The 16,222-nt window shown below is 52.9% G+C and overlaps 8 protein-coding genes across 8 annotated transcripts; 7 read left to right on the forward strand and 1 right to left on the reverse strand.

The window, feature by feature from the left end:
• Positions 1–329: 329 nt before the first annotated feature.
• CLAFUR5_12698 (uncharacterized protein) lies at positions 330–974 on the forward strand (the record flags this gene model as incomplete). Its single annotated transcript, XM_047911846.1, has 1 exon — positions 330–974. The coding sequence occupies one exon, from the start codon at positions 330–332 to the stop codon at positions 972–974; it is 645 nt and encodes a 214-aa protein (XP_047767806.1).
• Positions 975–1,415: 441 nt separating this feature from the next.
• CLAFUR5_12699 (O-acetyltransferase PaAT-1) lies at positions 1,416–2,705 on the forward strand (the record flags this gene model as incomplete). Its single annotated transcript, XM_047911847.1, has 1 exon — positions 1,416–2,705. One exon carries the CDS (start codon positions 1,416–1,418, stop codon positions 2,703–2,705), a length of 1,290 nt encoding a protein of 429 aa, XP_047767965.1.
• Positions 2,706–4,412: 1,707 nt separating this feature from the next.
• CLAFUR5_12700 (High-affinity fructose transporter ght6) lies at positions 4,413–6,343 on the forward strand (the record flags this gene model as incomplete). The annotated part of the gene is made up of 3 exons (XM_047911848.1): positions 4,413–5,070; positions 5,197–5,509; positions 5,572–6,343. 3 exons carry the CDS (start codon positions 4,413–4,415, stop codon positions 6,341–6,343), a joined length of 1,743 nt encoding a protein of 580 aa, XP_047768278.1.
• A 279-nt stretch (positions 6,344–6,622) lies between these two features.
• Positions 6,623–7,282, forward strand: CLAFUR5_12701 (uncharacterized protein; the record flags this gene model as incomplete). The annotated part of the gene is made up of 1 exon (XM_047911849.1): positions 6,623–7,282. One exon carries the CDS (start codon positions 6,623–6,625, stop codon positions 7,280–7,282), a length of 660 nt encoding a protein of 219 aa, XP_047768279.1.
• Positions 7,283–7,628: 346 nt separating this feature from the next.
• CLAFUR5_12702 (uncharacterized protein) lies at positions 7,629–8,243 on the forward strand (the record flags this gene model as incomplete). The annotated part of the gene is made up of 1 exon (XM_047911850.1): positions 7,629–8,243. The coding sequence occupies one exon, from the start codon at positions 7,629–7,631 to the stop codon at positions 8,241–8,243; it is 615 nt and encodes a 204-aa protein (XP_047768276.1).
• A 475-nt stretch (positions 8,244–8,718) lies between these two features.
• CLAFUR5_12703 (uncharacterized protein) lies at positions 8,719–8,946 on the forward strand (the record flags this gene model as incomplete). Its single annotated transcript, XM_047911851.1, has 1 exon — positions 8,719–8,946. One exon carries the CDS (start codon positions 8,719–8,721, stop codon positions 8,944–8,946), a length of 228 nt encoding a protein of 75 aa, XP_047768277.1.
• Positions 8,947–9,708: 762 nt separating this feature from the next.
• Positions 9,709–10,980, reverse strand: CLAFUR5_12704 (uncharacterized protein; the record flags this gene model as incomplete). The annotated part of the gene is made up of 2 exons (XM_047911852.1): positions 9,709–10,660; positions 10,733–10,980. The coding sequence occupies 2 exons, from the start codon at positions 10,978–10,980 to the stop codon at positions 9,709–9,711; spliced, it is 1,200 nt and encodes a 399-aa protein (XP_047768281.1).
• A 704-nt stretch (positions 10,981–11,684) lies between these two features.
• On the forward strand, positions 11,685–15,971 carry CLAFUR5_12705 (Ubiquitin carboxyl-terminal hydrolase 2; the record flags this gene model as incomplete). Its single annotated transcript, XM_047911853.1, has 7 exons — positions 11,685–12,241; positions 12,389–12,563; positions 12,613–12,953; positions 13,016–13,710; positions 13,779–14,844; positions 14,929–15,150; positions 15,305–15,971. 7 exons carry the CDS (start codon positions 11,685–11,687, stop codon positions 15,969–15,971), a joined length of 3,723 nt encoding a protein of 1,240 aa, XP_047768282.1.
• Between the last annotated feature and the right edge of the window lie 251 nt (positions 15,972–16,222).

Below are 16,222 nucleotides of genomic sequence, written 5' to 3' on the forward strand. Positions count from 1 at the left end.
TGGCGTGGAGTGGCCAGGCGTGGAGTGGCCAATGAGCAGTGCGCTGAGGAGAATGTCATCTATCGACAAGAGTATGTTATGTACGAGGTACGAAGAGATTATGAGGCTCTTGGTTGTGCTACTGGGGAAGCGAGAGCTCTTCCGTCGCATGCATGAGAGTCCTATATAGGTTCCGAGAAGCCGGTAACTTGAGTCCGAGCACACATGGTTGGACTAATGTTTGAACAAGAATAAGTCTGACTAGCTTCTGATTGAGCCTACGAACCTGGCGGCAGTATATATCTACTACCAGCACGCACACCACCACGTAACATCATCGCCCGATCAGTATGCCAGCCGGATTTCTTGATATGCCGCCGGAGATGCGCAACGTAACTTACGGATTTATCTTCAGCAATGACCGACGTTCATACTGGACAGACTTGCGCCACGCTCGTCCATCAGGGGGGAATTTGCTGCTGGTGAACCGACAAATTTACTCTGAGTCTATAGGACTATTCCTAGACGCAAGTCGAGACTACTGGTCATCGAACCACTTCTACCTCAACACTCCAACAGTCAGCACAGCCGATAAAGAGAGGCTGAAGATGATGGACCTCTCCTCAATCCACCATCTTAAGCTAGTCTTCCAGATAACATGGCCTTCTCTGCTCTCACACTGCCTAGTGGTCGAGCTCAATCTCATCGACTCTCGGGGTGTCTGGTCCGCCAAAATCTATGGTGACCGCACCGGCCCCGATGGGTCGACGCAGTATTATCGTCTCTATACACGTCATCGCGATGAGGCAGAAGTCTTCGGCCGTACCTTCGGGACCAGGAATGAAGCCATGGAGGCTTGTGAGAAGCAGGGACAATACGCCTCTGTGTATGATCAGATCATCAGGGTCGTGGATTTGAACGCTGAGTTGTGCAAGAGGCATGAGGCGGATACTGTGCCGTGGGTACCACGGGTGGGGGAAGAACTGAGGGTGTGATGGAGGCTATCTTGCGGAAGGACGTTGGCGGTACGAGAAGATGTTATGAGCTGGGATGTTGTGTAATAACTGAAGATGATATTTCGAAGAGCAAAGCTTAGTATAACTTTAGTGAGGCCGATAGATGCTTAAAAAGAATTTGTAGCGTATTACTGGTTCTTCGCCGCGTGGCGTGGCGTCGCTAGTTTCATACAGACCCAGAAGACTAGTTCTAGAATTTACGACACGGCCACTCCGGACGCAAGCCACAAACCATCGACAATCCGAATGATACCGAACGATCGCGCAGAGAATCTTATCATACTACGGAGTATGGTACAGTGATTGCGAGCTTTCGCGATACTGGAGGGAGGGCCCAGTCTACGCACCAACAACAACAACAACAACAACAACAACAACAACAACAACAACAACAACAACAACAACAACAACAATAACAACATGATTCAAGCAACACTTCTACCAACACAAGAAAAGACATGCTTGCAGACGGACCCCAAGTCTTCCGACACCAATACAAGATACCTTAACGGACTACGAGGCATTGCAGCACTACTGGTGTACCTACACCATCATGCCTTCCACTCACACGCATGTCAAAACGGTCCAGCTATCTTTGCAAACGCATTTGGCTACGATGGGAAATACTACATTTCAACCTTCCCAATCATACGGCTCTTCTTTTCGGGAGGCCCAGTAGCCGTATCCATCTTCTTCGTCATATCAGGCTACGTACTGGCTCTCCAGCCTCTCCGCGCCCTACATTCCCACGACAGCGAGAAACTACTCCGCCATATCGGATCTGGAATCTTCCGAAGATGGACACGCCTATTCCTGCCAGTCGCAATCACAACCTTCATCTGGGCCATGAGCTGGCACATTTTCGACATAATGCCCGCCAACCGCGCCAACACCATCCGGCTCGAAGCAACCCAATGGGCTACAAATTTCCTCCGATACAGCTTCCTCTTCAAAGACGTTCCAAACGCATACAACGAACATACATGGTCCATCGCCTTTGAATTTCGAGGATCGATGGTGATCTACACATCCCTCCTCGCCTTCCGCCACCTCACGACCGCCTTCCGAATTCTCGCCCAAGCTCTCCTAACATCCTACTTCCTCTGGCTAGTCGACGGTCCCTACTACGCCTGTTTCACAGCTGGTCTCCTCCTCGCCGATATCGACACCCAGCACCTCTCCACGCAAGTTCCACCGACCATCTGCAGATTGACATCCTACCTCATTATCCCTCTCTTCCTCCTCGCCCTGCACCTAGCAGGCGTACCAACCCACCAACCCGAAGACATCTCTTACCTCCGCTCCTCCCCCGGCTGGTATATACTCTCTTACCTGACCCCGTCCAATTACTCAGTCTTCTACCACTTCTGGTCCGCCGTGCTGCTTATTGTAACGATTCCTCGCCTTCCCGTCATTAGGAAGATTTTGGAAAGTAAAGGGTGTCAGTACCTTGGCCGGATTTCTTATTCGCTGTACTTGGTTCATGGACCTATATTGTGGAGTTTGGGGGATGCGGTTTATGGAGCTTTGGGGTGTATAGATGGGCAGGGTGGGATTTTTGGGTTGGAGCGAAGGGTTTTGCTTGCGCAGTGCGTGCTCTTGCTAGGGACGATTGGGGTTGCGGAGGTTTGTACTAGGGTTGTGGATGGGAATAGTGTGAGATTCTCGAAGTGGTTGGGGAGGAGAGGCAGGATTGGCGGAGGAGGTTAGTCATAGGGAAAAGCAATATTTTAAGGGCCTCGAGAATGCGCCATTCTCACTTGCTTGTTGGTCGAATGTGTTGCATGTTACAAAGTCGCTGAGTAGGGGCCTGTAACGTTGCACGCCTTCTGACCTCAAAATCCACTCAACATCGTCGATATTGGATATCGCCGTCGTGATATCGCGGTGTGTATCGTTGCAACAACCACTATTTCGCGAATATTGCCTTCCAACCACTTTTTGCTTTCGGAGCTTGCGGCTAGCAATGACCGTCGCGTAATCTATATAGCAAGGTGTGGGTTAGAGAACCGTGCATTTCGATGCCTGCTCGTGACTAGCTTCCTATCGCCAACGTAACGCGTAGCAGCCTACGCCACCCGTAAAGGTGTGTTTCTGGCTAGCAACGCTAAGCAACGATGCACACGGCTATATTGCAGCGAGATTGTAGCTTCAGGCTAAACGCAACGGCGTGAAGCCACGATGTCGATGAATCACGTTGGAGCAACGATATAGGGCCTACTAGTAGGTCTTTTGTATGCCCTGTGCAGAAGTCCCGCTAAGTGATACGAGAACACGAAGGAACGAAAACGAAAACGAAGCCGCATGTGATAATATGGTGGTCAGGGTTGGAACATCTTGGCGCAAATGACTATCGCTTCCCCTCTTCCTGAGATTGTCTACGCACGGGAGTCTGCTGTCAGCGTGGAAGCCTTGCACTACGAGAGGGCCAAATCGTCGACCCCAACGACTAACAACGGCGGACCCAGGGGCATAGCATATTTCCAGCTACGAGACATAAGTACCGAACTGACATAAGAGCATGTTGATATGGTGCGCACTCGGTACCTAAGCCTGTTGCAGGTCTCTTCGCATCCAGTCTCATTTTGGCACGGATGGCACTTAGTACTAGAATATGTTGGAACAGTCGTTTACGTCTCATCGATATGGAGCATGCGGAGTCCACCCGGAGGCCCGGACATTGCTCGTTGTTAATGGAGTAAAGTGGATCGGAAGCTGAAGACGAAGGCGAAGATGCACCGGAGGACCGGACTCGACGCCGCCTCGCATTCTTTCCGAGCCTCAACGACAACCTTGCAATACTCTACATCGCCAACTTCCATCGTGCGCTCCTCATCACTTCACCTCCCATCCACACGGCAACAGACAGCCTCCATCTCTTCTGCTGTGAACTTCTATGCGTGTTCCATCCAGTACGGTACTTGCTTCTGATGTATACTCCAGTCGGACCGACAACGCCTGCACCCTCGCGCGCCGCGGGCTTGGCCTCTGTCATCCAAGACAAGCGCTGAAATGCTTGAACCCACGCCGCACCAGCTCCTCCACGAGTCTTCACCACACGAACGACCTCATTGGCCCTTCCCACGGCTCTCGGCTGCCCGACGTTGTGCCAAACAACGACATGACGATCCGTTCCCGGAACTTCGATGAATGCGAAGACTTTGCCGATAGATCCTCCTCTTGGCTCCTCCCCTTGGCGATGGAATGCATGTCGCGTGGACACCACGAACGATCGTGAGGACAGCAGGTGTGACGTGCGTAAGCGGCCGCGAAGACGGTATATGGTAATGGTATGTTGTGGGAAAGTTTCTTAAAGGTAGGCACGACCCTCACCTCACTCCGCACGTGTTCTCCATCCTCTCTCCACCGTTGCGTGCTGCACTCCGCGAACCTTACCCCATAGCACTGTTGGAAACTATGGCGCTGTCGGAGAAGAACTCGGGCAAGTCGTCTGATGACGACCTGCACCATGACAATGCCGTCCCTGCTATACCCTCTGATGATGGATTCGACGATGATTCCAAGGTGCCGTTCCTCACGGCTAGGACGTTTCTGATGACGATTCTGGTCTCCATGGGTGGAATCTGCTTCGGTTACGACACTGGTCAGATATCTGGCTTTCTGCAAATGGACGACTTTAGGTACCAGTTTGCGGATAACCGAGAGGAACTCACTCTATCGCCAACCCGGACTGGACTCATCGTTGCGACTCTGTCGCTCGGAACACTGGTTGGAGCTCTTATCGCTGGCCCAGTGGCGAACAACAGAAGACTCGGCAGGAAGTACTCGGTCTGCCTCTGGTGTGCCGTCTTTATCATTGGAAACTGCTTCCAGATCGCTGCGCAGTATCCATTCTGGTGGATTATGATGCTGGGCCGTATCATTTCTGGTTTCGCCATTGGAGGTCTTTCGGTCATGGTCCCAGCATATCAAGGAGAGTCCGCGCCAACCCATCTCCGAGGTGCCATTGTCTGCTGCTATCAATTGTTCATCACGATCGGTATTCTGATCGCATACCTCATCAACTTCGGCACTGAAGTTATTGAGGGATCTGCTTCGTGGCGCATTCCCGTCGGTAAGTAATAGCCAAAACACCAAGGCATGATCTGTCTGGAACATACACGTTGCAGCTTCAGCTCAGCAGCAGTTGCCGAGACACGGCCAAGTGGTGTTTAAGTTTAGCTAACGTTCTTCTGCTTAGCTATAAGCTACTTTTGGGCTGCTGTCCTAGGCTTCGGTATCCTGTTCTTCCCAGAAACTCCAAGGCACGAGTTCCGCCACGGTGCTGTAGACTCTGCTGCGAAGAGTATTGCGGCATTCTATGGTGTCAGCCCACGCCACAAGGTTGTCAAGAAGCAGCTTCAGGAAATGCAAGAGAAGCTGGCCATCGAGCAAGAGGGCGGCGAGCACTCTTTCTGGGAGGTCTTCACGGGACCTCGCATGTTGTACCGCACGCTTCTTGGAATGTCGATCCAGGCGCTGCAACAGATGACGGGAGCCAACTTTTTCTTCTAGTGCGTATATCCTGAGCGTCTTACACTAAATTGGCCGAGTGTACTGACTTCCTGTCTTCCAGCTACGGCACCACAATCTTCAGCTCCGTCGGCCTATCCAATCCATTCGTCACACAGATCATTCTGGGTGCAGTCAACGTAGTCACTACCTTCCCAGGTCTCTACATGGTCGAGAAGTACGGCCGCAGAAAGTGTCTCACTCTCGGCGCAGCCTGGATGTTCATGTGCTTCATGGTCTTCGCATCGATGGGCTACTTTGAGCTCGAAGCTCCAGACGGCAGCAACCGCACCTCGATTGGATATGTCATGATCGTCTTTGCCTGCCTCTTCATCGCAGCTTTCGCCAGCACTTGGGGACCAATGGCGTGGGCCGTCACTTCCGAAATCTATCCTTCCCGGTACAGAAGTCCCTGCATCGCCCTTTGTGCGGCATCGAACTGGGCTTTCAACTTCTTCATCGGATTCGCCACCGAGTTCATCGTCGAGGACATCGGCTTCGCGTACGGATACCTCTTCGCGGCATGCAATTTCATCGCCGTGTTGGTGGTGTACTTCTTGCTGCCTGAGACCTCCGGCCGATCCCTTGAGGAGATTGACACCATGTTCTTGCTGGAGATCAAGCCCTGGAAATCGAGCAACTGGCATGCCCCACAAGGAGAGAATCTTATCACTGCGGATAACCTGAGACTTTCGCAAGGTGGAAGGAATATCTTGAAGAGGGATGAGGCGAATGAGCCGACGGACATGCAGTATGAGACTGTGAAGAATGAGCAGCAGAATGGGTCGAATACTGTTGCGGGTGGTGCGAGGGGCGATTCGATCACGGCTGTATAGCGAGCCATGTGTTTTTGGTATGCAGAATTGATCAATGTCTTCCATATCCCTCTTGGGAACTCACCGTGCCTGAGGCCGCTTGCCTCAAGAAAACAACATGTGCTGTCGTTTCGCTCGCATGGGTAAGGCAAGTATGGGCACCTGACCATGGAGCACATGACACCACCAGCTTTGGATTTGAGGGACCCTGCTTGCAGAGTCCTATCTCCCACGACGTCCTTCCAACACTCAAATAACGCCACATTCAGACAGTACCGGATTTGCACCCATCTCGCCAACATGACAACAAACCTCATAAGCAGACTACCGCTGGAACTCCGTCTCCAGATCTACGAGGACTGCGACTGTTACCCCGACTCTACATGCGGCCGGTCCTACAAAGATCCATGGAGCGACCTTCCACGTAGCCACGACATCGGCAAGAGACTCGACGGCGTAGCTATGGCGAACCTCCTCAGTGCATTTCCGGAGCTCGTGTCTGACATGCCGGAGTTTCTATCCGAACTTCACGGAGTCAAGACTCTGGCGTTCTCCAACCGGTACAACCCGCAGACGGCCACAACACTACCTTCCCTCAACTCTCTATGTCAAATCCTACAAATTGCTCCGATCAAAGCGGAGCTCCACATCGCTCTCGACACTCGACACTGGAACCACTGTCTCCTATCAACTCTCATCGGATCACTCGTCCAGACGAGGCAGACTGTGCATGTCAGCCTGATCTGCAACTCAGTACCAGCGAAGAAAATTGTTGCGGTAGCCGAATTGCTGGCAAGTCGTGGTGGGTCTGTCAGCATCTACGAAGAGTGCGCCTGCAACTGTCATCGATTCGCGGGTATCGGGCCGTGTACTTGGATAAATCCGGTCCCGAGGGGATTGAGGATGCGGCCGCCGTTCTGGTTCATGTTACATGAGACGCAACATGGGGGGGTTGCATGAGCTGGATTAGAGGGTTAGGAGTGTTTGTGCTTGGGGGTTGCGAGGAGAGTGCGAGATTATGGGTATCATGACGGACAGAGACCCACCATCAGTGATGCCTTAGGCTTTAGATTCGGCGACCACAGTGGTGGACTTTGGAAGTCAGTTTTACCCTAAGCTGAGTTCTCATGCTCCCAAACAACGAGAGTATGGTATCTTGAAGAAGTCAATTGAAGCTTGGGACATGTGGTAAGCAAGGTCCACACCAGAATGATTGAACGAGTTGAACTTTGCGAGAAGATCTGATCAAATGACATTGATTGTCATTATTGGTGATGCAGGCTTGCGCTCCAAAGTGTCAACCACCATGGCACTTCTGCGAAGGCTGCCTCTGGAGTCACGGTGGATGATCTACGAGCAGTACACATACTCTCCCGATCCCTCAAACCTCTGGTACTCCAATCACTGGAGCGGGCTCCCCAAAGGACACGGCATCGGCTCCAAGATCGATGGCACAGCGATCGTAAACCTCATCACAGCCTTTCCAGACCTAGTTCCCGACCTTCACAACCTCAGAACTCTGGTCTTCGAAGCCGAGCACTTTCACTTGTGCATATCGATACCGCACAAGCGACTGCCACATCTCGAATCCCTCCGGCAGCTTCTGAAGGTGCCAAATGTTGGGCCGACACTTCATACCGCGGTGGATGTGACTGCCCGGGACCAGTACCATGTACGACACTTACTCGGTGTCTTCTTGGCTACGAGACAGAGTGTGAACGTCACGATTATGAGCACTCTACGCTATTGTGGAGAGACGCGTCTGCCTGCTAGGTTGATTACTGTGGCAGAGAATATGATACGGTCGCGGGGTGTAGCTTTGAGGGTGATTGAAGATAGCACGTGGTGTTGTCTGCAGGAAGGGACCTCCAATTGTGAGCATTTCGTTCCCAAGGGCTTGGTCAGGCTGCCAGAGTGCTAGCGCAGATTTCATGATTCTACTTTGAAGTTTTCGCTGCCGGAGCTTCTCTTTTGGCGGTCTTGGATTGGTAGTGGTGGAGACGGCGATTGGTGTTGCACACAATTGGTGGCTATTGAGAAGACGTGAGAGGCAAAGCTGCTATTCACTTGACAATATTGAGGACGTGGCTATCGACAGTACAATCACGGCGATGTGGAGTCCATCAGCATATCACAAGCTGGTTGGATCCACTCAAATCTCCTTTCCCGGCCGGTTACCATCGTGTCTGGGGCCGTTGGGCTCCTGTTTGAACGCACAGAGCTTGCAGTCAAGGCTCAGTCATAGGTCAGCACTCCGAGCTTTTGATGACTCAAACTCTTGACGACAGTACACAGTCACAAAAAGTACTTCGCATACACAGCAGCACTTCTCTGGCCTAGAAAGAATCACCATTTTCCAAGACCTATCACACTTTGACTTTCGACAGACACACAAAATGGCATCACCTAGAGGTCTCAGCAAGCTCCCAACCGAGCTCCGCCTCATGATCTACCAATACCTCATAACAGAACGCAAAATCGTCACGTCTACTCCCTGGTTCTGGGTCCCCGTCTTCAAGAGTGTCGACACCTACATCGACATCGTCTCCGTGCTCAATCTCATCATCACTCACCCAGAACTCGGTCCAGAAATTGCGGATCTCCGGCCTTTGATCTCCTCGTAAAAGACTGCATATACGACACTGCCACCCTTCAAGGCCTTGCTAGTGGCCTTGGTACCAGGCCCAAGACTTCGTATAGCTCTCGACACTCGCACTTGGGACAGATTCTGGCTGCGTGCACTCTTTCAGGCGCTGGCTGAGACCAAGGGACCCCTCGAGGTGACGCTGGTCGTTGCCATGCAGGGCGTTTACGTTCACTCTCAGGGATACAGGATGAGAGGACGATACGATATGTCTCAGTTGATAGCTGCGGCGGCCCAGAATCTGCAGGCTAGAGATGGGGCTTTGACGGTTCACGAGATGCTTTGAGTCAGTTGGTGTGCGTTAGACGGTCGGTGCGAGGATCGTGTTCCAAAGGGGATGGAAGTATAGCCGCGAGTGGCTTGCAACTTGCCATCGCGGAAGGACCGCTACATCGTGCAAACATTATCGCTCCAGGAGCTGTCAGATGAGGGGCTCGATGAAGCGCTTGTTGGTTTCATAGGACGATTTGACGTGGTTTATGCGCTGAAGAAATGGCTCGATATGGTCGCGGAGGCAAGAAGTCTGGCGAAGCAGGAATGGGCGACACAGTACAGGTTGCTAGCCTCCCCGGCGGCCAAGGCACTGAGAGAGAGGCCGGACGAGGGGATGGGAGAATGAACGTGAGAGGTATTGTGCTGGCTCATAGTTTGCTACTGCGGTGATTTCTGATCCTGGGAGTGCTCCTCGCTGCCGTTGAGAAAGTGCTCTTGCGAAACATCAAAGACCCTCACGAACTGCTGTTCAATTGTGAAAAATTTCCGTCCAGCAGGCTACTAAACTGTCTGGCTTTGTCGATGGTCCTTGAGCGGAATGTGCAGTGTCGGTGCAGTGCCGGGTCGGTGCTACCGTGGCAGAATTACAGTCGAAAGAGTACAGAACCGTTAGATCACGCATTGGTTCTTCTCCCAACCAGAGTCTGACATGATCATGTATCAAGTGCCGTATGCGAATGTCAGAGTGATCGTCATTGATAGTGTCGATGGTGCGTTGTAAATGTAGCTGCAAGTGGTCTAGCAGTTGCAAGCTTCGCTCCAGAAGTGTGCTGAGCGATTCCAGATTTGCCACGCTGTTGAGAGCAGGGCAGTTCACGATCTCGAGGCGCTTAAGCTTATGTGGGATGATGTTGGACCCAAACAGTGAATACAGAGCGTTGGTGTTGAGGTAGTCGTTGTACCTAAGCTTGATGGTAGTCATGTTCCTCAGCCCGTGAAATGGCGAGAAGGAAGTCGGGTCGCGGTGGGCGTGAGCTGCACGAGGTCGATCGATAGCCATGCTGGCGCCTTCGTTCAAGGTGGCTGGGATGTTTTCTGGCGAGACGTGCAGTGTATTGATGCTGACTTCGTCAAGGTCGGGAAAGCTCGAGCCCTCGAAGCAGAGATCCCAGAGCTCAAAGCCTGGATCGAGGTGCATGTAGGGGTTTCGCTGACCAATCGCGGGATCCAAGTCGTGCTGTCCGAGGTACATTGTGACGCTGCGAACATCTGGCAAAGGTACTGTCTGCAGCTGGCGTAGTAGATGGTACCAGGGTCCATGGAGCTCGAGTGAAATCTTGGGTCCATTGTTGCAGCGGGAAACGGCACCGATGCAGCGCGCGAGCACTATGCCGGTGGCTTTGTTCGCGTTGTTGGACTCATAATTCAGTAGAAGGTCGAGTTGCTTGATCTCGCGCTCGCGCAGCTGTGCATCAGTAAGGCTCTGTCACCTAAGCCGCTGCCTACGGGTCGATTAGAATGCGCAACGCCGAGATCGCGTTGACTGAACTTACTTCTTGCTGATGCTCGACACGATCGGCGGTTTAGTTATGGTGGACACCAGCTTCACCAGGTTTCCGAAAGCTGTGATTCTGATCGTCTTGAACAAGGGCTGTTGAGCGGCGAGGTAGTGGTCTTTCGTGACGCATGCCAGTCTAGCAAGGTCCTTCGGGGAGAGGTAGTCGCATATCATGAGATAGAGCTCGCGCGGAAGCTCGAGCATTGATGCCATTTTCTCCTTGTTGTCTGTCGTTTCCGCCATGTCGACGTTATTGTTTTGTGTTGAATGTCGAGCTCGAGGAAAGATCAGTGTGATATAGGCAAGGGCGCGGCGGGCAGGATGCGGACTTGCCGAAGGAAGCCTGAAGTAATCCGGAGACCTGGGTCAGTACAATTATTGTGCGTTATGATCTGATGTGTGAGCAGACGAGATAGGTGTGTAGAGGGAGCAGTCGAAAGGTTGAGCAAATCGAGTAAGCAGTAGTGATGCCTTTGCTCGATTCACTCCTTACGGTTGTTGGCGGCGTCTTTGGCTGTCGCTAAAGCCCCAGTGCAATGCCCTGCTGGGTTCTGTGTTGTTTGGGCGGACGCGCTCGATACGCCAATGTGTTGAGCAAGACGCGTGCTGATGACCTTCAGGATGAGCGTGAGGTGCATGTGGTTGTTTTGATTGCCACAGACAAGGTTCAAGAGCCGCCGAAGTGTTTCAGATGTCTGCAGGGATTATTCTAGAGTGACGGACGCCACAGTTGGCAGGTGTGGCGCTGAGCTGTGGCTGTGTGTGTTCACGAGCTTCCCAAACATCTGCATCTGACCAAGACGACTTGCGTATGCACTCGGGGCCTACAGTGCCTGTAATAACACAGCTGCAGTCGCGAACCTCGATACTGCCTCCCGAACACTGCAGACCTCCGCGCGGTCTATCAGCACCGGCGGAGCCTCAACGATCATCGCTACCTGGAAGGCATGCCCGCTGTAGGCAGCGGTCCTGGCAAGACTGCACCGAAACTACTTCAGGACTTCCTCCTCTTCGACCCAACGAAAGGCGAAGATAAATTCCACTACCTCCTCGACCTCAGCCGGCAGGTAGGATATGGGCCACAGAAAGAGCCTGTCATCGGCAGCTGCAAACATGAGTACCGTACAAAGATCGATCAAAGCGTGCTGCCGCCGCTGGACCTGAGACCTGATGGTGGAACGGAGTACAAGAGCGCGGTAGTATGCAAGAAATGCAGGATACATGCAGACGTCCATGTTGCATTCGCGCACGCACCGAATCCTTGTCCAAATTCCGAGCACCCTCTTCACCACTTTCAGCGGACGCCTGGAGATGATCTGGTGGCGCGAGACCGTATCGTGTATGGCTGGCAATGTAGTTCTCAGTCGTGTGGCGCGCAGCTACGCGTGGTCTACAAGGTGCCAAGGATTAGTCCTCAAGAACGGGACCTACTCACCAACACCGAGCATTTGAAGAGGCGGTACGAGGCCGTACTAGCGAAGACTCCGGGCAGAGAGGGCATAACGTAAGTACTGATGTTGGGAAGTTACCGCAGGTGTGAAGAGAACATCAGCGAGGCAGATAGGCATCTTCGAGAACTGCGCCCCGGATCAAATTTGGGTCAGCTTGCAGCCGCATCTGATCAACCCTAGCTAATGCTTCCGCTCTGCAGGCAGGCAACACCAAGCGACGCCTTGCATCGACTGAGACGGTACATCGGAGATTCTCTCAACCCTGAAAACACCAGGAGGGAGTTGAGAGCACACAACAAGAAGTTTCAGGAGGCTTTCGGCCTGTACGGGCAGGAAGGACTTGAGCTTCTGCAGAATTTGGGCTTCGTATTCACAGTAAGGAGGTTTAATCCACCGATGAAGTCTACATGCTGATCACTTGCAGCCCGAAAGCGACGAAAACGAAGCAACATGGCAGTTACCCAACCCCACTCCAGTAAAGGACCGCCTACGTGCAGATGGCTCAAGCCAGCGCGAGCTCCTCGAAGACTGGGAGGCTGAGCTCCTGGCCCTCTTGTTCGAGCAGTCATCAACGACTGGCGCAACCAACCCAGCAGCGGCGGCAGGATGGCCATCAGCAGACAGGGACATGGAGCGTGTTCTTGCAGTGCAAGGTTGTGAGTCTATGTTGTTGCCCAAACAAACACACAGGCCTAAATTGCTGACTGCTCCAGATACGCGACACGCTGCCGCGAGGCGCACTGCAGTATCAAACGACCAGGTTCCGTGCGTTGGCTCTGCTGCAGCTGCCCGTGCGAAAGTGCTCGAATTGGCTAACGGTGTTTCAGATACTTCTCGTCTCTTGGCGCATTGCCTGATTTCGCGGACTCAATTATTGAATGGGCGTACGAACGACAGTCTCTATGCGATCCAGCTGAAAAAGCATACTACTTTGAATGTTTGCAGGTCATCTCTGAAAGTCGCAGCAGCGAAACGCTCCAGACCAAGGTCGCCATTATGCAATCGCAAGGTGAAGTCAGCCGTCGCGACCTCTCTGCCGCTTACAGACAGCTGGGCGTTGCCATACATGAGGCGGAACAGGCTGACGACGAGCGCATCATGAACTTGTTTCAAGTGCGGCAAACATGTTCTGGACCAGCCGTCCAAGAAGACAACCGGCAGGCGCTCTACAAGATCGGCATGCACAGAGGCAGCCAGATGCTCATCAATGCTTCGCGCCAGTCAATAGACACATACAAGGATGCTCTTACCTGGCTTGGCCACGGCGCGAATGCATCCACGGAAGACGATGCGCTGATAGCGATTGCCGGCGCAAAGGTGAGCATTACTCCGGCGGCCGCCGCTTCCCACAGCATGACTGACGCTTTGCAGATGGGTGATAGCAAGGCCGACGAGGAGCTGGCTCGAAAAGCCATTTCTGTGATTGCACAAGAACGCAAGTCTGATCGACTCAACCAGTGGCTCCTCACTGGACAGACGGGCGGTTACGAGATGAGTCCAGATGAAGCACTCCGCATCCTGGGTGAGTGGTCTCCAAAACGCTTCGCGTACCTCACGCAAAACAAGACCTTCTGACACTCTGTATCGCAGGCCAGGATGTCAACTTCGCTACTGTCGATAAGGCGATGCTGCCAACTATTTACTTCACCGCGCGTGAAGACAGACCAGGTGAACAGACCGAAAAAGCCATTGCAGTATTGGAGAAAGCGACTGAAGCAGACGCCGGCGGTGCGTGGTCGGCAGACAACTCTCCAGTCGGCCTAATCAGCCACGGCAACACATGCTATCTCAACAGCATCTTACAGTACTATTTCAGCATCAAGCCACTCCGCGACGTTGTCCTGAACTACGATGAGTACAAGCTCAACACGGAGAAAATTCCCGAAAAAGTCGAACACGTTGGGCAACGAGCGATATCTCTGGTGGAAATCAAAGGTGGCCAGCGCTTTGCGGAAGACTTGCGAGAGCTGTTCAAGAGGATGATCAGCAGCCCAGAACGAGCTGTTCGTCCGGAGACAGACCTCGTTTGCCGCGCTTTCCTACCACCGCAGGAGTTCGCCACGATTGGAGACAAAGGAACGGAAAGCACACAGAAGTCAGCCAACGAGCTTGTCAACGCCATGGACGAGAAGATCTCTGATGAACCAGCTGCTGCTACACCCGAGGTTATCCAGGCAAGACACCAGTCTGCCGCGAGCAGTGTTACTCTGCAAGGTGATAAGCCGCCTACGCCGCCTGCGTCGCCTATTTCGAAACCAACTACCGAACAGGAAACATCGGAAGCCCCTCCACCACTACCGCCTCGAAGATTGTCCTCGAGCAAGCAAGACGCGTTGCACAAAGCCGAGGAGAACGCTCGGCAGCAGCAAGACGTTACAGAAGTTCACGACAACATCATGTGGCGCCTAAGAGCTGGTATGAAGCCTGAAGGCATGGACAGTGAGAAAGAACAGGACGATCCGCTGCGGGACCTGTTCAAGATCAAGGTACTGGACACGACTGTGGCGAATGGTCAGGATATCTCCACAAAAGAGCAGAACGACTCTTGGTTGCGCACGAATGTCGCTCACGAAGAGACGGACATCTACTCCGCTCTGGATGAGGTATTTGATCTGCAGCCTATCACCAATGAGAAGGCTGAGAACACCAAGGACAGGTACGTTTGGACACTCTCGCGAAGAAGCACACAATCTGAGCTACTGGCACATGGATTCCGATGATACTGACACACCTCACGCAGATATTACAGTCTTCAGTCATTGCCGCCTCTGATGCAGATTAGCATTCCACGCAATGATTGGAACAAGCAGCGCGGATGTTCCGAGAAGATCGACAAGCAAGTCGTGCTCCACGATGAGATCTACTTTGACCGATACACCAGCAGTGACCCGCAGATCATGGAGCGGCGAAGATTGTGCTGGGAATGGCGACGCCGATTGCAGACACTGAAGAAGGAACGCAGGTAAGTGATACAACGCACACCTCCACCGAGAGCACGGGCATTGTTGTTACACTGGGGATGTGCACAGCACGACGCGCTACTCTCCAACTCGAATCTAGCTTCTGAGCGACTGTTGTTCGCCTCTCGAGTGTAGCTGACACATCTCGCACTGTAGGGCTATTCTTCAGACCGAAACCGAAATCGACGGTCTCAAGACCGTACAAGAGACCGCCAGCTATCTCCGAGAACTCTCCGCTCTCGAGAGCGAGCTGCATGATGTTGATATGAGGCGCGTCATCGTTGACTCGGACCTTATTGACGCCGTCGAGAGCACTGCAGGTGAGCTCGCTCAGCAACTCGAGCAAATGGACCAAGAAACAAAAGAGCTGGAGAACAAGCTGAAGGGCCAATTCGATGGATTCAAGGATATCAAATATCAGCTCGCCGCCGCGTTCGTCCACCGAGGCAACCACGCTGGGGGCCACTACTGGATATGCATACGCGACTTCGAGAGCGGAAAGTGGCGCAAGTACAACGACGAGACGGTGGAAGAATTTGGCGACATAAACGACATTCTCGCACCTACGCAGTGGATGCAAGGCACACCCACATTCGCCATGTATGTGCTCAACAACAAGGGCAAGGACTATTTGCAGCCTGTGTGTCGTGAGGTGCAGCGCGAAGTGGTATCGGTGGCTCAGCAGTCTGCATTTGACTGGAGCGACGGTGACGCGCCAATGCACGAAGCGCCGAATGGCATCGCTATTGATCCAAAGTTGACGATCAAAGAGAGCGATGCAAGCTGGGATCCAGAGAGGGAGGTCCCTGCTGAGAAGTGGTAGTCAGTCAAGTCAGATAGTATTGCCAAAGTTGCTCCCTGCTGCTGATGATATCCCCGCGCAAGGCAAACTGTCTACGGTGCCAGTGGGCCACTCCAGCTCAGCTAATGGGCCATTCGAGTCGAGCGATATGACATCTTGAGGACCGCATTTGATGAGTAGCTCCCGTGGCTTGTGGTCAGCGTCTCTCTTCTTCTCGAAATGCACATGCGATCGCCCGATTAACGACATATTCCATACACCTAGAGCGACTT

This window comes from Fulvia fulva, chromosome 11 (assembly GCF_020509005.1).
Source record: "Fulvia fulva chromosome 11, complete sequence".
Lineage (NCBI taxonomy): Eukaryota > Fungi > Ascomycota > Dothideomycetes > Mycosphaerellales > Mycosphaerellaceae > Fulvia > Fulvia fulva.